This window comes from Rhagoletis zephyria, unplaced genomic scaffold, assembly GCF_001687245.7.
Source record: "Rhagoletis zephyria isolate East Lansing unplaced genomic scaffold, Rhagoletis_zephyria_1.1 Rzeph_scaffold_00825, whole genome shotgun sequence".
Taxonomy (NCBI): Eukaryota; Metazoa; Arthropoda; class Insecta; order Diptera; family Tephritidae; genus Rhagoletis; species Rhagoletis zephyria.
The window spans coordinates 167,642-185,555 of record NW_016157909.1 but is presented as its reverse complement, the minus strand read 5'-3'; the positions used below and the strand labels follow the sequence as shown (position 1 = coordinate 185,555).

The 17,914-nt window shown below is 37.1% G+C and overlaps 1 protein-coding gene and 1 pseudogene across 1 annotated transcript; one reads left to right on the top strand and one right to left on the bottom strand.

The window, feature by feature from the left end:
* The first annotated feature begins 141 nt into the window (after positions 1-141).
* LOC108361717 (nuclear pore complex protein DDB_G0274915-like) lies at positions 142-17,668 on the top strand. The gene is made up of 3 exons (XM_017614427.1): positions 142-152; positions 12,223-12,228; positions 15,597-17,668. Exon 3 carries the CDS (start codon positions 16,377-16,379, stop codon positions 17,643-17,645), a length of 1,269 nt encoding a protein of 422 aa, XP_017469916.1. The 5' UTR covers positions 142-152; positions 12,223-12,228; positions 15,597-16,376; the 3' UTR covers positions 17,646-17,668.
* LOC108361719 (putative nuclease HARBI1) lies at positions 9,149-11,275 on the bottom strand (annotated as a pseudogene).
* Positions 17,669-17,914: the final 246 nt, after the last annotated feature.

Below are 17,914 nucleotides of genomic sequence, written 5' to 3'. Positions count from 1 at the left end.
GCGCACGACTCTACTGCTCTTCCTGAATGCGCTGCATTCTTCCTCCATAACATCGACGTTGGTTTCATTTATTTGTTTTATTTTATTCATTTCCAATCGATTGGGTCTCCGCTTCAAGCCGCTATATCCACACGTAGCACAGTCGCTTTTAAGTGTCCCGAAGTTCCCTTCTCTCAAAGGAGCAGGCAGGAGGCAGGATATTGTGCACAGAGCCAATACAGCGCAAAACCAGGAATAAATCTCAACTGGACCTGTGCGGCCAACTAAATGGCGACGTGTATTGAACGTACTTAAAGACCTGCCAGGGTTTTAACGAGACGGAGTTAAGAGTTAAGATTGATATAAAATAAGAAATTATTGTAAAAGTAGTCAGTAAGAGAAAAGATTCGGAAATAAACGGACACGCTGTCCGATATTTTTTAAAAACACCAAATGTGTGTTTAAACAATTAATTTGCATGCATATGAATTATGCGTGGCTTTTATTGTATCTCTGTATTTCAATAACTCCCTGTGTGAGGAAACTAAATAATAGGTCTGTATAGTAACAAATAGTCAGTACTAATTTTAGTGTATAATAACCCAAAAAATTTGCAAGAGAGCCCTGAATCGAGAGCGTAATAATAGCGCAAATTCTTGCTAGTGAAATTTTTACTAGCAGAAATTAGCTAGCAAAAGAAGAAGAATTAATGTCAAAAACTGCCATTTGTTGAATTGGTTAAGCGTTAACAAAAGTAAAATGAGTGGAAATCAAAATATTAATGATGTACTCGACTGTTTAAGTGCTTGTGTGCAAAGCATAGAGTTTAAAATTGATTTATAAATAGTAAAATGTTTACAAGACAATGTCAAAACAGTGCAACAACTGTTCACTTGCAAGTTTTTTCTGGTTTTGTATTCAACAACCTCTTCTGCTAGTTTTCTCTTCTTCTCAATTTTACGCTCTCGCTGCAATCTTTTCCTGGAGAAGTTACTATACAAACCTAATGTAATTCTTAACAGAAGTGCTTAAAACTTAACAGTTCGCCAATTTAAACACTGTTGGAGTTGATTTCCTTACCAGCGCCTTCAACTATACTTCTTATTTACTACCGCCGGCAGCTTTAACAATTTTATAGTGGTTTTGACCGCATTTGTATCAAGATCCCTGGACCATATAGGGAATTCATTTATATTTTAAATTGCATTGTCATCGTGATTGGAACTATGCTAAAAATTTCAAGTCTCTACCTTGTCGGAAGTTAGTTTAAAATCTATTGGAAATTTCCGCGGGATAACCAAGTTAAATTAAAGCTTGTAAAAAAACAACACAATTGAAAAGAATATCCAGCAAAGAAACTTGTGTTTTTAAAAGTAAAAAGAGCCAAAATGTTCTAAGCAAAGAGAAAGTAAAAAGAGCCGCAATTGGCTAAGCAAAGAGCCGCATTTGGCTCAAAGAGCCGCGTTTGCGTTGATATATATCAATCAAAGACATGTTAAGTTCGTTGTCTACCCAAATCGAAGCGGATTCACATTGTAGTACAACGTATTTTAAGTACCAAATAGTTGATTTAGTTTAGTAAGCTAAGTCGCTTCGTTGAGTCGGCGGCAGTTAAACGGAGTAACGGAGTACGCGTGCCACCGGCACAGCCATAGGGTTTAGGTTGATACCACCCACTCCCGCGGGCCGCAGTTTCGACAGCCTTGATCTAAGGTACGGTGCACATTAGAGCGATACGATATGCGATGCCATAAGCGATACGATATGAATGCGACATCGGAAGGCTGAGTACGTGGGAATTGGTAGGAAGCGATGAAAACTGTGGACACATGCACGACAGCGACACCGCTGCGATATAATATCGCATGCGTATCGCACGTGCGACACCGCTGCGATATAATATTGCATGCGTATCGCACGTGCGTTACCGTTTTCTGAACGAGGTGATACTAGTATTGCGCGGCATTTGTTGCAATAAGCATGATCGTTTCACAGGCGGAATCATCATCCTCACTGATAAACAAAAAATTGTCAGGTAAAAGTGTCACCGTTTTTGAAATATTTACATTTTTTCGAATTTAAAAAAAATCGTGCCTTTTCATGTGTTTTCTTTAACTGCAACTACAAACCGGGCAATACTTAGTAAATTTTTTATGTAAAATACTTCCAGATAGTTGCCTCTCCATACTCAAATGCAATGTAGTTAAAATATATTAAGGAACCATCATAAAATTAGGACTATTTCTGGATTTTTAACTTTTTGATATTTTCTTCCCCAACTTTGACTATCTCGGGTGAAAAAAAAATGTACTGAGCTATAACTTTACATTACATAAAAAAATTGCTCATTTAATAAAGATTTCAGAAAGGTGCCACACTTACTGTTTTGAAAAAAAAAAAAAAAAAGTTATAGCCGCTTTTGTGGGTAAAGGACTGAGACACGCTAGAATGTATTTAATAGATTTAAATTGAATTTGCTCTTGTTACCGTCAAATGACATGCTAAATAGTACAAAGGTACATTATTACCTGCTCCTGACATTATTTTGTGTTACTTACCGGAATTAGTGAAAGTGGATTTTGTGAAATTGGACCCTTCGAACATTGTGTTATTAATACTATGACAGAGAACACGCAGTATACGTCGCATGAATATGCGGATATTCACCTAATTTACGGTGAAGCTTGCTGTAATGCCAGAGCTGCTCAAAGACTCTATGCAGAGCGATACCCCAATCGTCGACATCCGGGTCGAGAAGTATTCGCCCGGACCCATAGAGAAATATATGAAGGTAAGTGATTTTTACACCTTTCTTGTTTGCTTGCTTGTTAACTATAATTTTTCACTTTTTTAAGGTCGCATACCTGGAAGGCGTGGCGGCGAAACAGGACGTCCTGCAACGGTAGATGTTGAAGCTGTGTTAGAGGAAGTGGAACTAGGTCCATCGACTTCAGTGAGAATGATGGAAAGACGGACGGGAATACCAAAAACTACAGTTCACAAAGCTTTAAAAGACCATCGATTTCATCCCTACCACATTCAACGTGTTCAGGCTCTACAGGAAAGAGATTACCTGTCGAGGGTTAGATTTTGCCGTGAAATGTTGCGAATGCATGAATCAGACCCCAACTTTTTTAATAAAATAATTTGGAGCGATGAATCATCATGCAAACGTGATGGTTATTTTAATTTACATAACCTTCACAGTTGGCAGATAGACAATCCTCACGAAATGAGAGAAGATCGTTCGCAGTACCGGTACAAAATAAATTTATGGTGCGGTATTTTTAATTGTCAGATATTGGGACCTGTGGAACTGCCGCCAACGCTCAACTCTCACAGTTATTTAGAGTTCCTTCAGGAACGGCTTCCAACTCTTTTGGAAGATGTACCCTTAAACCTGCGGCGAAGACTATGGCTGCAAAATGACGGGTGCCCTGCTCACTACGGGCGTGAAGTAAGAGCTCATTTAGACGAAACTTATCCTCGCCGATGGATTGGACGATACGGGCCAATCACGTGGCCCGCTAGATCGCCAGACCTGAATCCATTAGATTTTTTCTACTGGGGCTGTCTTAAGGACAAAATTTATTCAAAAACAATTCAAAACGAAGAGCATTTGCGGGAACAAATAAATGGAGCTGCTGCTGAGATAGCCCAATTGAGTTTAAGATCTCTAAAAGCGTCTTTTCTTAAAAGGTGCCGAGCTTGTATTAGAGTAGAAGGTCGCCAATTTGAGCATATTTTATCAATAAATGAATAAATTTTTCTTCAAACAACTCATGTATATCTTATTTCACGTGAACCCATCCTTCACACAAAATATTGATAGATATAGCCCTTGTTATAGACTCTAGTCCGAATTCCGGTAAGTAACACAAAATAATGTCAGGAGCAGGTAATAATGTACCTTTGTACTATTTAGCATGTCATTTGACGGTAACAAGAGCAAATTCAATTTAAATCTATTAAATACATTCTAGCGTGTCTCAGTCCTTTACCCACAAAAGCGGCTATAACTTTTTTTTTCTATTCAAAACAGTAAGTGTGGCACCTTTCTGAAATCTTTATTAAATGAGCAATTTTTTTATGTAATGTAAAGTTATAGCTCAGTACATTTTTTTTCACCCGAGATAGTCAAAGTTGGGGAAGAAAATATCAAAAAGTTAAAAATCCAGAAATAGTCCTAATTTTATGATGGTTCCTTAATATATTTTAACTACATTGCATTTGAGTATGGAGAGGCAACTATCTGGAAGTATTTTACATAAAAAATTTACTAAGTATTGCCCGGTTTGTAGTTGCAGTTAAAGAAAACACATGAAAAGGCACGATTTTTTTTAAATTTGAAAAAATGTAAATATTTCAAAAACGGTGACACTTTTAGCTGAAAATTTTTTGTTTATCAGTGAGCTCACCCCCCCACCTACCTTGCCCTAAAGTTTGGCACAAGCTTCTGGGACACCCTGTATAGTACTAAATGCTAATCATATTGTAATTTTCATTATGCTATTTTTAGAACCTGCAAGTGGCCTTGGGGGCGGCGGATGAAAATTTCCGCCTAGTCGTGGACGAAGATTTCGACACCATCCTCTTACCTCCATTAACGGTGTCAGAAGGCGAATCGGAGCTTCGGTGCGAAACTCCGAGGCAGACACCGCGCAGGACCGCCAAGCGAAAACGGACGGAGGAATCGCCAACAAAGGCAAAATTTTTGAAAATTGCCGAAGCACAGGCCGAATCGGAAAGGGTATTTATTTTAATATTGTATTTTTATTGCATTATTAATAAAACTCATATTTTCTTAGATGCTTGCTGAAAGTGCTGCTACGAACGCGGAGGCCAACCGTTCTAATGCTGGGGCAATTAGCAGGATGGCTGCTGCCACGGAACAAATGGCTACCGCCACTGCAACAATGGAAGTTAACGCTTGTATAAATTTTCTTAGAGTTAACTTCGAAATTATATAAGTTTTCTGATTTACTTAGTCTATTTATGGGTATTTTTAATTAAAACTGTCGGTTTTTAAGTAAACATTCAATTTTAAATTAACGAGTTTTTGGCTTTTCATGCAAATTGCTAAAAATTCTAAAATATACGTGTCACCAATAAAAAAAATCCCGACGTGCTAGAAAGAACCAAAGATGTATTTTAATTTAACATACAGGTATTAAAAAAATAACATAATTATTGGAGCGGGGGAAAAAAATTAAATTGCGCAGGCCTATGTAATAGATTAAGGTTATTATTAATTTATTTATAGTTGGAGTGTCTTTTTACTGGTTTGTTTTTTAAATGAATTGTATTTTAAGAATGTGGTTTTCCGAATTTGTTTTTTAGTGATAAGTATTCGTTCCTTGAGTATACGGTATTTTTTTTAAGTATTCGCAATGTTTTTCGTGCTATAAATCTGTGTTATTTTTCTTTTAAAAACCTGGCTTATATTTTGATAAACCTATACAAATCCAAGCTTCACACTGTGTACATAATTTAGAAGTATGTGGCGAAGTTTCATCAAAATTGCAAACTTTTAAATAAGAATTTCTCTAAATTTAGAAATTCTCATTAAAAAGTTTGTAATTTTCATTAAACTTTGGAGATTACTTCTTAACTATGTATACAGTTTAAAACTTGAATTTGTATGGTGTTTGTTAAAATGTAAGCCTTTAAAAAAATTAAAAAACCTTTATGGCATGAAAAACATTTCGAATATTTACAAAAAATCACCGATTTAATAAATGAATTATTTAATTTTTATTTATTGAAAGCTTAGCTTTAGTAACCATTATTACCTTATTTAATTTTTCTGATGTTACTGTACTGAGTTATTGTTGTTTTCGCAATAAATGAAATGACAACATGAAATTAAATTTTGTGTGTACCTGACTTATTTAATTTTATATTTTTCATTTAGACAGCAGCATTTAATGCGTAGTTCATTGACATATATTATTTATTATGTCAATAAAGAATTAATTTCTGAGGCTAAATAGTTTGCTTTTATTTCATTAGTTTTCTTACCGGCTACTGAAATTTTCTAGTGAAACCTAAATATCGTCACCTGAAATGCAAAAAGACGTAACAAGATCGTCGCTGAAATTCAAAAAGTCAACTAATAAAAAATCTAAAATTCAGTTTTTGTTCGATATGAAGGATTTTATCGACTTACAACTCTTACATCGTATAATAAAAATAATAAAAATTTTTAGTCACGACTCTTTCCATTTCAGTTACGATGTTGTGACGTCTTTTTGCATTTCAGGTGACGATATGTACTTATAGTTGAATATAATTTGGTTGTGATTCAAAAGAACCATTTGATTACTAGTTCCAAATTAGCACTTTTTTACTTGTTGTAAATAAACTGGCAAAGTTAAATATTGCATTATATACATAATGCCAAATTTTGAGTTGTGTCACTTTTGAAGATAGTGTGCGATATGTACATATTTGGTACTTATTAAATAAGTGTCAGGGTGCCGGTAAGGTTACGGCATAATCCTTTTTGGTTATCAAACCGGTTCTTTAATTGACGTAATGCGCATTTGCCAGCCGTGTACCAGTGTGACCCTTACCCAGCGCCCATTAGCCAGTTTCTCCGGGTTTCTAAAAATATACAAGAATCAAAACCAATGAATATATTTCCAAACCTTTAGAAAAAATATTGTGGCTGTTCAGGATATTGTGGAAATGGTTTTGGATTTGCAGTTGGAATTGCATTTGCAACTTTTATGCTTGCTTCCATGGCAATCGTGTATATTTTATTGTTGCGAGTTTACAAATGCAACGGATATGCAAATGTAAGAGCATATGCACATGATCCTGAATAGCCCTATTGTTTTTCAATTACCCAAATTTAGTAGTATCCGGTTCAAGTTTGAGAAATTGTCAGATTGAAAATCTATTTAAAAAAAAAAAAAAGCAAGCATTAACAAATATACATTCCAAATCTCCAACATTTCTTCTATACATTACCCTGCACACGCCCAACAGCGGCAGCCTCTGCCTCTTCGTGCATTGCTTTTGCGCTGTGTTGAATACTCCGCTTCGGTATGCATGATTTAAGACGAACCCTAACGAACCATCATCTCACCATTCCTGTCGTGTTCGATGCTGTTGTTAGTAAGCAGGCCCATCAACGCGAAGGGCATGCATTTTAATTCAAAGGTGCTCTCTCGCTTAAGCTTGTATTGCGCGACTGGTGTATCAATATCTTGCCGCTGGCACTGCTTTCCATACTGGAAAGCGCACGCAGATTATACAGCAACGCAGATATAACTTGCCAAATGAGTGCCTGCCATGTGGGCGGGTTAAACTTTGCCGCAGTGACTATGCAAAGCTGTGGGCAACGCAAGGCTTAACAATTAAAAAATCCGTAAATACCATCTGAAAACACTGGAATGCGGTACGTATCACCGGCTCGCTGAAATGATGAAATATGTAAACAGATTTCTTTGAAAATGATACTAAACAGGACACGCAATTTTACCCATGGTGTTCATTTACACTCCGATGTGGCTCAGGCAGAGCAGCGAGTATTATACCAACAGAATTGATGTAGTAGTGTATCTCTTTTTGTAAATAACCCTTCACAATACCATTCCCCACAATACTTGCTACGATTGAGGGCGCGATTGGCAAACTGAGTAGCTAAACGCATGTAACATACAGGGCATGTGCTGGCGCATTGGGGAATTCATTGAAGAAACAGGCGGTGCTGAAAATGCGCGTTTGTTTAAATTTTTTAATTGAATGCAAAAAGTACGTACTTACATACATATATGCCACTGCACTGACATTCTCCGTTTCCCAAATCATTTTGGAAAGTAAACAAAGGAAAAGTGTACTTGTGCTAGGCCGCATAAAATGATGGTCGTAGTCATTTGACATCGTCCAGTTACGATATTCTTCTTCAACTGCCTTTTAAGCAACTGCTTTTTCTCCAAATGATGACTATTTTGCACGAAAAATGCATTTAAAGCAGGTGGAAAGCAAGCTAGCAAGGGCAATGCTCACGAATATGGCTTATTTTGCATTATAATACTAAGTAGAGCATGTGGGAAGAAAGAGCAAGACTTAAAAATTTTTTAAAGGTACTTTAAAAAGTAAAAACTCACCGAGTCTAGTCATGTGCAAAGAAAATCCCAACGTTAGTATCAACACACGATTCAGATTATCACTTTCGCTCGATGCCACAGAAACAGGTAGTTGTTCGCTGAAATAACGAGATATTTGTGGTTGCATTACTAAGTCCAGTGATTAGCGGGCTTTCACCACAAATTCAATTGCGAAACGGTCGCACAGTGTAAAGTAGCTGACCGCGATGCTGGGCTGGTTGTGATGTAAACGATATAGGAACATTTCACGCAGTATATGTAGTATTGATGCTTGAAAACAGCGAGCAGCAATTGCTGAATGAAACAATTGTAAAAAGATGGTTTGTTTTAGGGCTGTGCGATTATTCGATTACTCGAGCAAGTTGGTTTATCAGTTGTTCGGTTAATCAATTACTCCCAGTAATCAATATTTTGATTAGATAGATAATGATTAATACGATATAAATTAAGATAGATCAATTAATCGCACAGCTCTAGTTTGCTTCTTCCGAATAGCTTACGCAAGAATCCTCTTAATGCCCACCGGTTCGATTTTGGTGTGAACGAGCAACCGTACATAGCTTTCTACTAAAGCCGGCGCAGGTATGGAACTTTTTGATTGAGGCTGTAAAAACAAATAAAATGAATTTAGCTGCTTGGTTCCAAACAAAAAATTTGACCTGCATTACCTGTGGATCAGCGACATTTTACTGTGCACAGTTAAACTATCCAAAACAGCCATAAAGAACGGCGGTTGCCCCACAGCTGCAGTTTTATCGTTGCCATTTAACGCCTCGCTAAGTATATTCATTGATTCTGGAAAGTACTACACATTGATTTGTTAAAAATGCATTACATATATGTATAATGCGTAAATTGTTGCCCATGCTTATGGACATCATTGTTTTGTGAAGAGCAAGATGCTGAAGAAAGCTGTTGACAAATAAAGGAGTTAGTTGACGTGCACTGAACAAGTCTAGAAAATTATTGCAGTCGTTCATTTTAAATGCAAAATAAAGTAAAATAAAACATTGTTTTTTATACTTAAATGAAGTTCATATAATTTGCTGTAAATGCACTTACTTGCGTCCCTCGGCTGATGGCTGGCCTACCATCGAGACGATCGTTGATGGCATATATATTTAGTAAAGTGAATATTTAAAAAAAATTTGCTATAATTCGTTGTTGGACACGTTTTCCTATTGAAGAAGGTGCTTCGGAATTGTTATCAGTGCTTAGTGTTTCGGCATCATAAACAACCCTATCGTCGAAATCGGTTGTTTGATCGCACAAACGAAGATTATGTAATGTTGCGCACGCGTTGACTACTCGGCCAGCAAAACCGGGGTCATACAAAAGAACTCTTTGCTGTGATAAGCACCGCTATGTACCTTTAAGGACGCCAAAGAGTCTCTCGATCGGGTTACGCGCTTTACATAGTGCCTCGTTGTACCGAAACTTTGGCGTTCCTTCTGGCTCGTTAGATAGAGGTGTCATCAGCCATGGCTCCTACGGATATCCAGAATCGCCTGTAATTATTTTCTTTTAATATTCTAATTCATATGGAATTAAAATAGCTTACCAATCAAAAATGTGTTGTGATTTCCATTTTCAAACGACCGCTGCATGACCCGACGCGCTGCAGAAAAGCTCCAAATAAATGAATCATGCCGTGCTCCCGGAAATTTTGCATTTACGTTTAAAATTTTAAGATTTGGGTCACATATCTATAAGTTTTAACAATCATAAAATAACAATATAAATGTACCAGATTTGTTCTTACCATTTGCACGTTGATCGAATGGTACCCATGGTGATTGACTTAATTTGATTCGTTATTTTTGGGAGCCAAAATAGAGACATGAGTGCAGTCGATTGCACCGATAGTTCCTGCTACAAATGGTGGAGGTGCAGACGCAAAAATTTCCTTTGCGGCTTGGCACTCCAGTTGCGTCATAGGGAACTTCACTTTAGTGGTAAACATTGAATTGTTGATCGCGTCAGTCACACGGTGTATGCAACAGCTTATCGATGTTTGGCTCATGGAAATGCCCCACTGTTCTCCTACTGGGCGTTGATGGCATCCAGTGACACAAAACCTTAGAGCCGCTAGAACCTTTAAAGAGTACATAAACGCATGCTTATATAAGATGCTTTCTAGCGGTAGTACGAATTAAACGTTTTACAGGAAAAGCTGTTCCACGTACCATAAGGCTTATAAAAGGTAAAAACAGATATTTCAGTAAACCCTGCAGTTCGTACTACCGCTGGAACGCAGTTAAAATATTCAATAAAGTTGAGGAATATTGGTTTACCTACTTTTCGGTCGATAGCACTGTTATTCGTGATCCTCGTAACTGGTTATCAAGTTGCGACACCACATTTTCAGCCATGCCGGGACTAAGTCTATATAGCCTCCGGAACTCCCTTGGCGTTAGTTCGAATGGGTTGTCGATTTCGCGAAGCCTACGCCGGTCAATTCTTATCATTATCATTATCATATAAATATGATGCAATGTATGCAAACGCCATTTTTTAACACAATTTTATAAATTTCTTCAATTTAATTTCAAAGCAAAATTTGCAAACAACAGCTTAACAACGAAAAACTAGATCCTGTTAGCTTAACCACAAAAAATATTGTCACCAAACAGCTGACTGCGTTTGTTAACACTAAACAATAACAAATATGGTTAAAGGTGATACACAATCACTTAACCCCAAAAAAAGTTGTTAACTAGAGATAACAACGTGAAATGTGGTTAAAATTAGATTCAGAATCGCATTACTGGTAAGTCATGTTATTTTTCAGGTAGGTTTTGCCGAGGGAAGTAAGAATCGAGATACGCAATTTTTGTCACATACCCACACAATCTTGATTTACTGTTAAAAAAAACCGGTTTTCCGCACTTATAAGCCTGTAACTCAGTTGACTATATACCGATTTTAGACCTTTCGAATGATATATGTATATAAACTTTTAGAAAACTTAAGAGATCTGTGTGTATTTTCTGTGTTCATTTTTTTCGTCTTTTTTCAAATTTGGCAAAGTTTTCACGCACTATTTTATTACGCAACTATACTACTCCTGAATTGATGCAAAATTAACATTTAATATATAGTGATTTTTACTTTCAAAAATCGGGGGAAAGTTATTCAACCTTTCATAAGAAAAAGAAAAGTAAGATTTCTCCTTGTAGTCAACGCAATATTCTGAAATAATTTGTCATGAAAATTTGAATATCGCATTTAATTTTTAGCCGACTTTGTAAAAATAAACATCAGTTTTACTCGATATTAAATATACTTTTCTCTTAAATTTTGTAAACGTTTATAGATATAAACATAGACCCATCATTCGAAAGAACTCGGTTGAGAAGCAACTCATTTAACTCATTAACAAGCTTATAAGGGCACAAAAGTGTGTGTAGCTATCACCAAATGGTAACGCGTGTCGCATCGCGTATCGTATCGCTCTAATGTGCACTGCGCGCATTTCATATGGCATCGGGTATCGTATCGCGTATCGTATCGCATATCGCATAGCATATCGTATCGCTATAATGTGCACCGTGCCTAAGCCATTGTGATTACAAATTTTAAGGGTTACTTCGGTTAACTTTTGTACTTTCTATGAGTATAAATGCCTGCCTACATATAACTTACTCGTAGACTTGGTGTTCGCCACGCTCGTCAAAATATCGAATTTGTCAGCATTCAACTTTTCAATAAGAAACGTAGTTTAATCTTTTTTTAATTGTAAAAATAAATAATTTATTTATTTTAGTATAAATAAAGAAAATATTAAAAAATGGTGGCTGTCGTGCAAGTGTTAGAGAATTTAAGCGCACCTAAAGTTTTGTAGCGGTACATGGCCCAATAAGCAAGTGAATTAATAAGGCAGCTCTCTCGCACTATGTTCTGCCATTCGGCTATAGTATGCACAATTTTCAAATAAGATATTGTCAAATCAGTATAACAGGGCAGTTCTGACGACTGTCTTTCAACTCACCACAGTCTTTCGAAAGACAAAAGTCTTTCGTAAGACAATTGTCAACTATCTTGAAAGCTCGTTACTGTCTTTTGAAAGACCATTTGAAAGATCTGCTAACGAGGAGGACTTAGCGTTATGCCGTTCGCCTTTTAGCAATAAGTTTTTAAAAAATGAAATCAAATAAAAAAATATATACGTTTTTCTTTTTAAAAGAACTGTAACTAATAAGTAAAAGAAAACTATATTAACAAATTATTAAATAAATGTTATGGAACGAGGTAAATTAAAAATGTTTGCATGCAGTTTCAACCGGACTATGAAAAAAATCAAGAAGTTGTTAGCAAAGAAATATTGATGCACAAACTTTTGTTTGATTGTAACGTCAAAGATTGCTTCTTAAATGTAGAATTTGCACTAAGAATGTACCTTTCTCTCATAATCACCAACAGTTCAACAGAAAGGTTATTTCTAAACTGAAGCTGATAAAAAACCGATTTCGGACGTCCATGACGGAAAACAAGCTGAATTTTTTGGCTTTACTGATAATCGAAAATTAAGTTTTGAGGCAAATCAACCCCGATGTTGTTATCAACGATTTCATTATTACAATGAGTGGATATAGATGGAAACCAATAAGAATAAATTAGTTATTTTATTTGTATTTTCTAGCATTAATTGTCAACTATTCTGAATTTATGGGAGTAAATTCACATAAATTAACATACATATGTATGTATTAGGGATTTAAATTTTTTTCGATATTTTCCGGAATTTTTTTGATCTCGTTATTACAATTCCAAGATTAGTCTCGGGATCTAGATATTCATTATTTTTCATCAACTTAATATGAAAAAATTGCATCAATACTGTTTGGGAAGCCCTCCTACTAAACAAAAAATAATAAATAAATGGGTTTGAAACCTATGTTTTTATTTAAAGTGAAAGTTATTTCATTAGTAACAAAACAAAAGACAGTTATTAAATATATATGCATTTAAAATACTTTAGCGTGTTCATATCTGATAAAGAAACTTAACTCTTTCTTAACTCTTTCGCGACTACTGGGAGACCATGTACCAGCTACATTCAAAAACATTTATCCGTTTTATTATTCATTAAAACTTCTATCTAATTTGTCCGAATACATGTTCTGAGTTTTATTCATGATAAAAATCCGCCCGCAAAACATATTTTCTCTGTTATATCTGGTACCACTGGTCAAGTTTGCGAGCACATACCTAAAAATTTCGGCGATCTTGCCGGACAAAAGGTGTCAAAAAGAATGTTTTTCAATAGCCATTTTGTTTGTACGTAGGTATTCTCAAATTCCACTTGCTCTTTATTAAATACGGCTTTAAAATGTCAGTAAAGGTGAGTTTCATATAAATTTCATAATTTTGGGATATATTGTCCCAGTTTGTGTTTTACGTGGGACTGATTTGTACCAATTCGTGTTTGCCCAGATGTCGAAGAAAAGATACCCGGCGGAAGAAAAATTCAGTGCAATGTAGAATAAAAATATGGGTACCCAATGAAAGAGAATTTTCTGCAAAATTAAAAAAGTTATGGTTACAATCACAAATATGTAGGTATTGAAAATGCCCCTTTAATCAATTTTATTTTTTAAGCTAATAAAGTTGAAAGGACGGGGGCATTTTCAATAGCTACCCGTCCTTATGCACCAATATATTTGATCTGTTTTAATTCTACAGAACTTTCTCTTTAATTTGATACCCATACTGGTTTTTAAATACATTGAACTGAATTTTTTAAATATGGGAGGTTCCATGGGAAAGTGAACCTCAGTGTAAAAATTATTTTCTTTATAAAACTAACAAACGTGTGGATAAGTCATTTGTAAAAATCTTGAATCAACCAAAAAATTACAAATTAAAGCTTTAAATGCATTTTTATTACCTTTTTTACGTGTTGAAATCAAGTTCTAAGTAAATTTTTTGAGTGAGTTTTAAGTAGGTTGTGTTGAAAGTACTGTCAAATAATATGCGATTCATAATTCAAGTGTTTGGTAAGAAAAATATATAGCAGAACTCATCTGCTTTTAATAAAATTGTGTTGTATATTAAACTGTTTGACTGCTTTATCTATATTATGAGTTATTATTAAGCAGTATTGGTCTTGTCCCAACCGTGACAAAAAAGCTAAAAGTGGTTATATTTAATTAGCCCTTAAAGGGTAACGTTATTTTGCATACTTTAAAGGTAACCTTCGTCGAATCGTCGAGCGGACTCGTCCATTATCTATATACCCTTGTGGTCAGCTGATTAAGTTAANGCTAAAAGTGGTTATATTTAATTAGCCCTTAAAGGGTAACGTTATTTTGCATACTTTAAAGGTAACCTTCGTCGAATCGTCGAGCGGACTCGTCCATTATCTATATACCCTTGTGGTCAGCTGATTAAGTTAAGTTACATTTTGACCAGTTTTGGTTTTTTATTTTGTTAATCTAAAGTTTATAGTTTTTTTATAAAAGTCTAGTACATTACCTAACCAGAACCACATAAATCTAAACTTCGTACAAAGATTAAAAAAATTCAAAAAACTTAAGCAATTACACCCAAAAATTTTAAACTTTTTGTTCAGAATTTTTAGGTATATATATAAAAGGCACCATCCTAAGATAAAACGTGAGTGAATTTAACCCCTACTTGGCTTCTTATATTTTTTACTAACTAATCTTTATATATGGACCACACTAAAAGCTCCTTTTCATATAAAAATTTGTACGTGTCCTACCCGTGAAAAACGTTGTCCCAGCCGTTACAGAGGAATTTCGGATTTTTTGTATAATAAAGCCATAATTTTTTTGTAGTTTTTGCTTTGTTTGTGTTCATGTTTCTTTGTTTTATTGTAAGACATCAAGTTCACAGAGAAAAGTGAAATAAATTCGCAGAGTTTCCATAAAATACATCTGCTCCAAAAAGCATCTGTTTTTGACCTACTCATATTTTTTTAAATTCCAAAGTCCTTTTTAAAAAATCCTGACGTCAGAGAGAAAAACTGAATATGCGATTTTACTATATTTGGCCCATGGTTTCGCGAATATATTAATTTTTGTGTGTGTAAAATTGCCTGTCGATCGGTATTATGTGATCCCGGGATACCAGGATTAACATCCCTAGTAAGAACATATGTAAAAAATTAAAACTTTTTTTTTGTTCCGTACCCGGGGCCGCCGTTGGCCTTAGTACTCACTCCCTGGAGTCCGCACCACGGAAAGAGCCTAGGGATCCTAATCAGGCACTGAAACCTCATTGATTTAGCGTATTTGGTGATTTATCGAGCTTTTTATAGCGCACAATTTCAAGATTTTCTGGCATATTTTTGCCAGCCCTTGTTATCAATACCGTGCTTATGGCGAAATCGGTATGCAGCAGTGCTGTGTAATGATTGAATCAATTGAGTGTGCATTCTCATTTTATTCGTTTCAAAATTGTGATTGTTTGATTTAAAAAATTTAACAACCACTCTTGAGATTGGTTTACAAATTGTAAACACAAAATATGTAGTCAGGGCTATCACAGGATCCATCGTAGCTTCGATTTTCGTAAAATCTACGAAAGTGCTATCACAGAATCCGAATAGCTACGAACGTAAAATCGAAATTCGTAGAGAGCCTTCATTGATTCCGTTCGTAATGAAGATTCGTACAGATACTCTACGACAAGTTTACGCTGTCGGAGCAAAGAATAAAATCACTGAATCTTAAAAATAATGAAAAAGGTGCTGTGAGAAATTAGTATGATTCTTATTGTGTTAAGTATGTCCAATCATTTGTTATTTTTACTCAGTCAGTCCTTTGTAATAGTCATTCAGTCTGTCGTTTGTAATAGTCATTCAGTCGGTCTTGTAATAGCTTAAGTTTTGGATTTGCTAAATAAATTTACAACCCTGTGTTCTACTTTCGCTTTGCTCTGTTTCGCGATCCCGCTAATTGAATTGCCATATAAATTCGGGCAACGGCACAAATTGTCATCCATCACGCGAGCAAACCGAGGGTAGAACACTGGAAAATAAACTTGCGCAAGTGCGCATGTTAAACCAAAATCTCGGTGTCGTGATAGGCTTTATTTTCCATTTTACTTGTTCTTCGCCGAAGTATACACGCTAATTTGCCGCCATTTCGTCAACGAGTGTGCTAGTTTGCCGCCATTTAGCCATTCGCTATTTCACAAGAAAGCGACTGCCGACTTTGTGCCAATTTTAACTGGCAGTATTTAAAGCGAGGGATCACATTTGTCATAGCACTCAAATTTGTCGTTTGATCATCAAATTATAAGGACTTTGGAATGGAGCGTTCGCCTGTACGCCGGAGTAAGCGCAATCAGCCAGAAGGCCTAGTGGCTGCCATTCAATCGTCAGGCAGCTTAGCGAAGATCGCCGCCACGTCCGCTAAAGCTGCCGAACACCCTAGCGCTCCACCGCCCAGTGCCATGAAACTTAGTGGGCCGGGCACTCAGCCGTCCAGTGCTCTGCCAACCAATGCCTCGACATTCAGCGCCCCGCAGTCTAGCGCTCCGCCGTCTAGTGCTTCGGCATTCAGCACCTCGCAGTCTAGCGCTTCGTCATTCGTCACTCCGCATTCTAGCGCTCCGCCGTCTACTGGTTCCACATTCATCGCCCCGGAGTCTAGCGCTCCGCCGCCGAGTGCCATAAAACTTAGTGGGCCGGGCACTCCGCCGTCCAGCACTCCGCCAATTAATGCCTCAGCATTTAGCGTCTCGCCAGCTAACGCCCTGCCATCCAGCGTTATGCCACCTCCTGCGCCAGCGTATAGCGCTCCATTGACTGGCGCTTCGCGACACAGAGATCCGCAACATAGCATTCAGCAGTTCAACGTGCCATCATACACAGCGAAGCCATCTAGCGCTCTACCAGCCAGCGGTCTGCAAGCAAGTATATTCGACCAGACTCACCAGGTAAGCGATTTTACATCAAATCCTATACATGTCAATGCCAACCCGAACGCTGCCGCCTCAGTCGGCGTCTCTGCTAGCGTCAACCTCGCCACTAGCGAATTCGCCCCTGTAATTGCCACAACGATGGCGCCAACTGCCCTTGTAAATGCCACAACAACGATGCCTACTGCCACTGTAAATGCTTTAGCCCCGTCACAGATGGACATTCTTTATATAATGCAGCAACAAATAAGCATGTTAGAACTACAACTTAAGTTTGCTCAGGCCCAAATATCTGAAGGCGAACGCCAGCGTATTGCAACAGTACCACCACATTCGACGCCGCCTGTAGCCTCGGCTACCCAGCCGACGTATATTTATGCCCATGCAAATGGTAGTATATCAGCTTTACCACATGCGCCTATTACTACAAATAGGAGCTCTGTTGACCCTCTCAACGGGCAGCCAGCCACCTCTGTGCAACATAGTTGCCACGCGATAGCAGCCGATAGGCAGCCAGCCTCCCATAACCCTATCGACCCTCTTAATGGGCAGCCAGCCACCTCAGTGCAATGTAGTCGTCACCTCATTGCGACAAACACGCAGCCAACGCCTCAAACTATTTTTGAACCGGGGTCGTCTGACGAAATAGCGCAATAGGGGTCAATCCATCATTAGTTAACACTGCGTCCTTTCCACGAAAGATAATCGAACTGCCATAGTTTTCGGGGCAGCCAGAAGACTGGCCAGTATTTTATGCGTCATTTGTGGAATAAACTGCGGTTTATAATTATACTAACTTTGGGAACAATCAAAGATTAAACAAATGTTTAAAGGGCGAGGCAAGAGATACGGTCAAATCTTTGCTAATTCACCCTAATAATGTATCCGCGGTAATTGACCAACTGCGTTTTCGGTTCGGTCGCCCA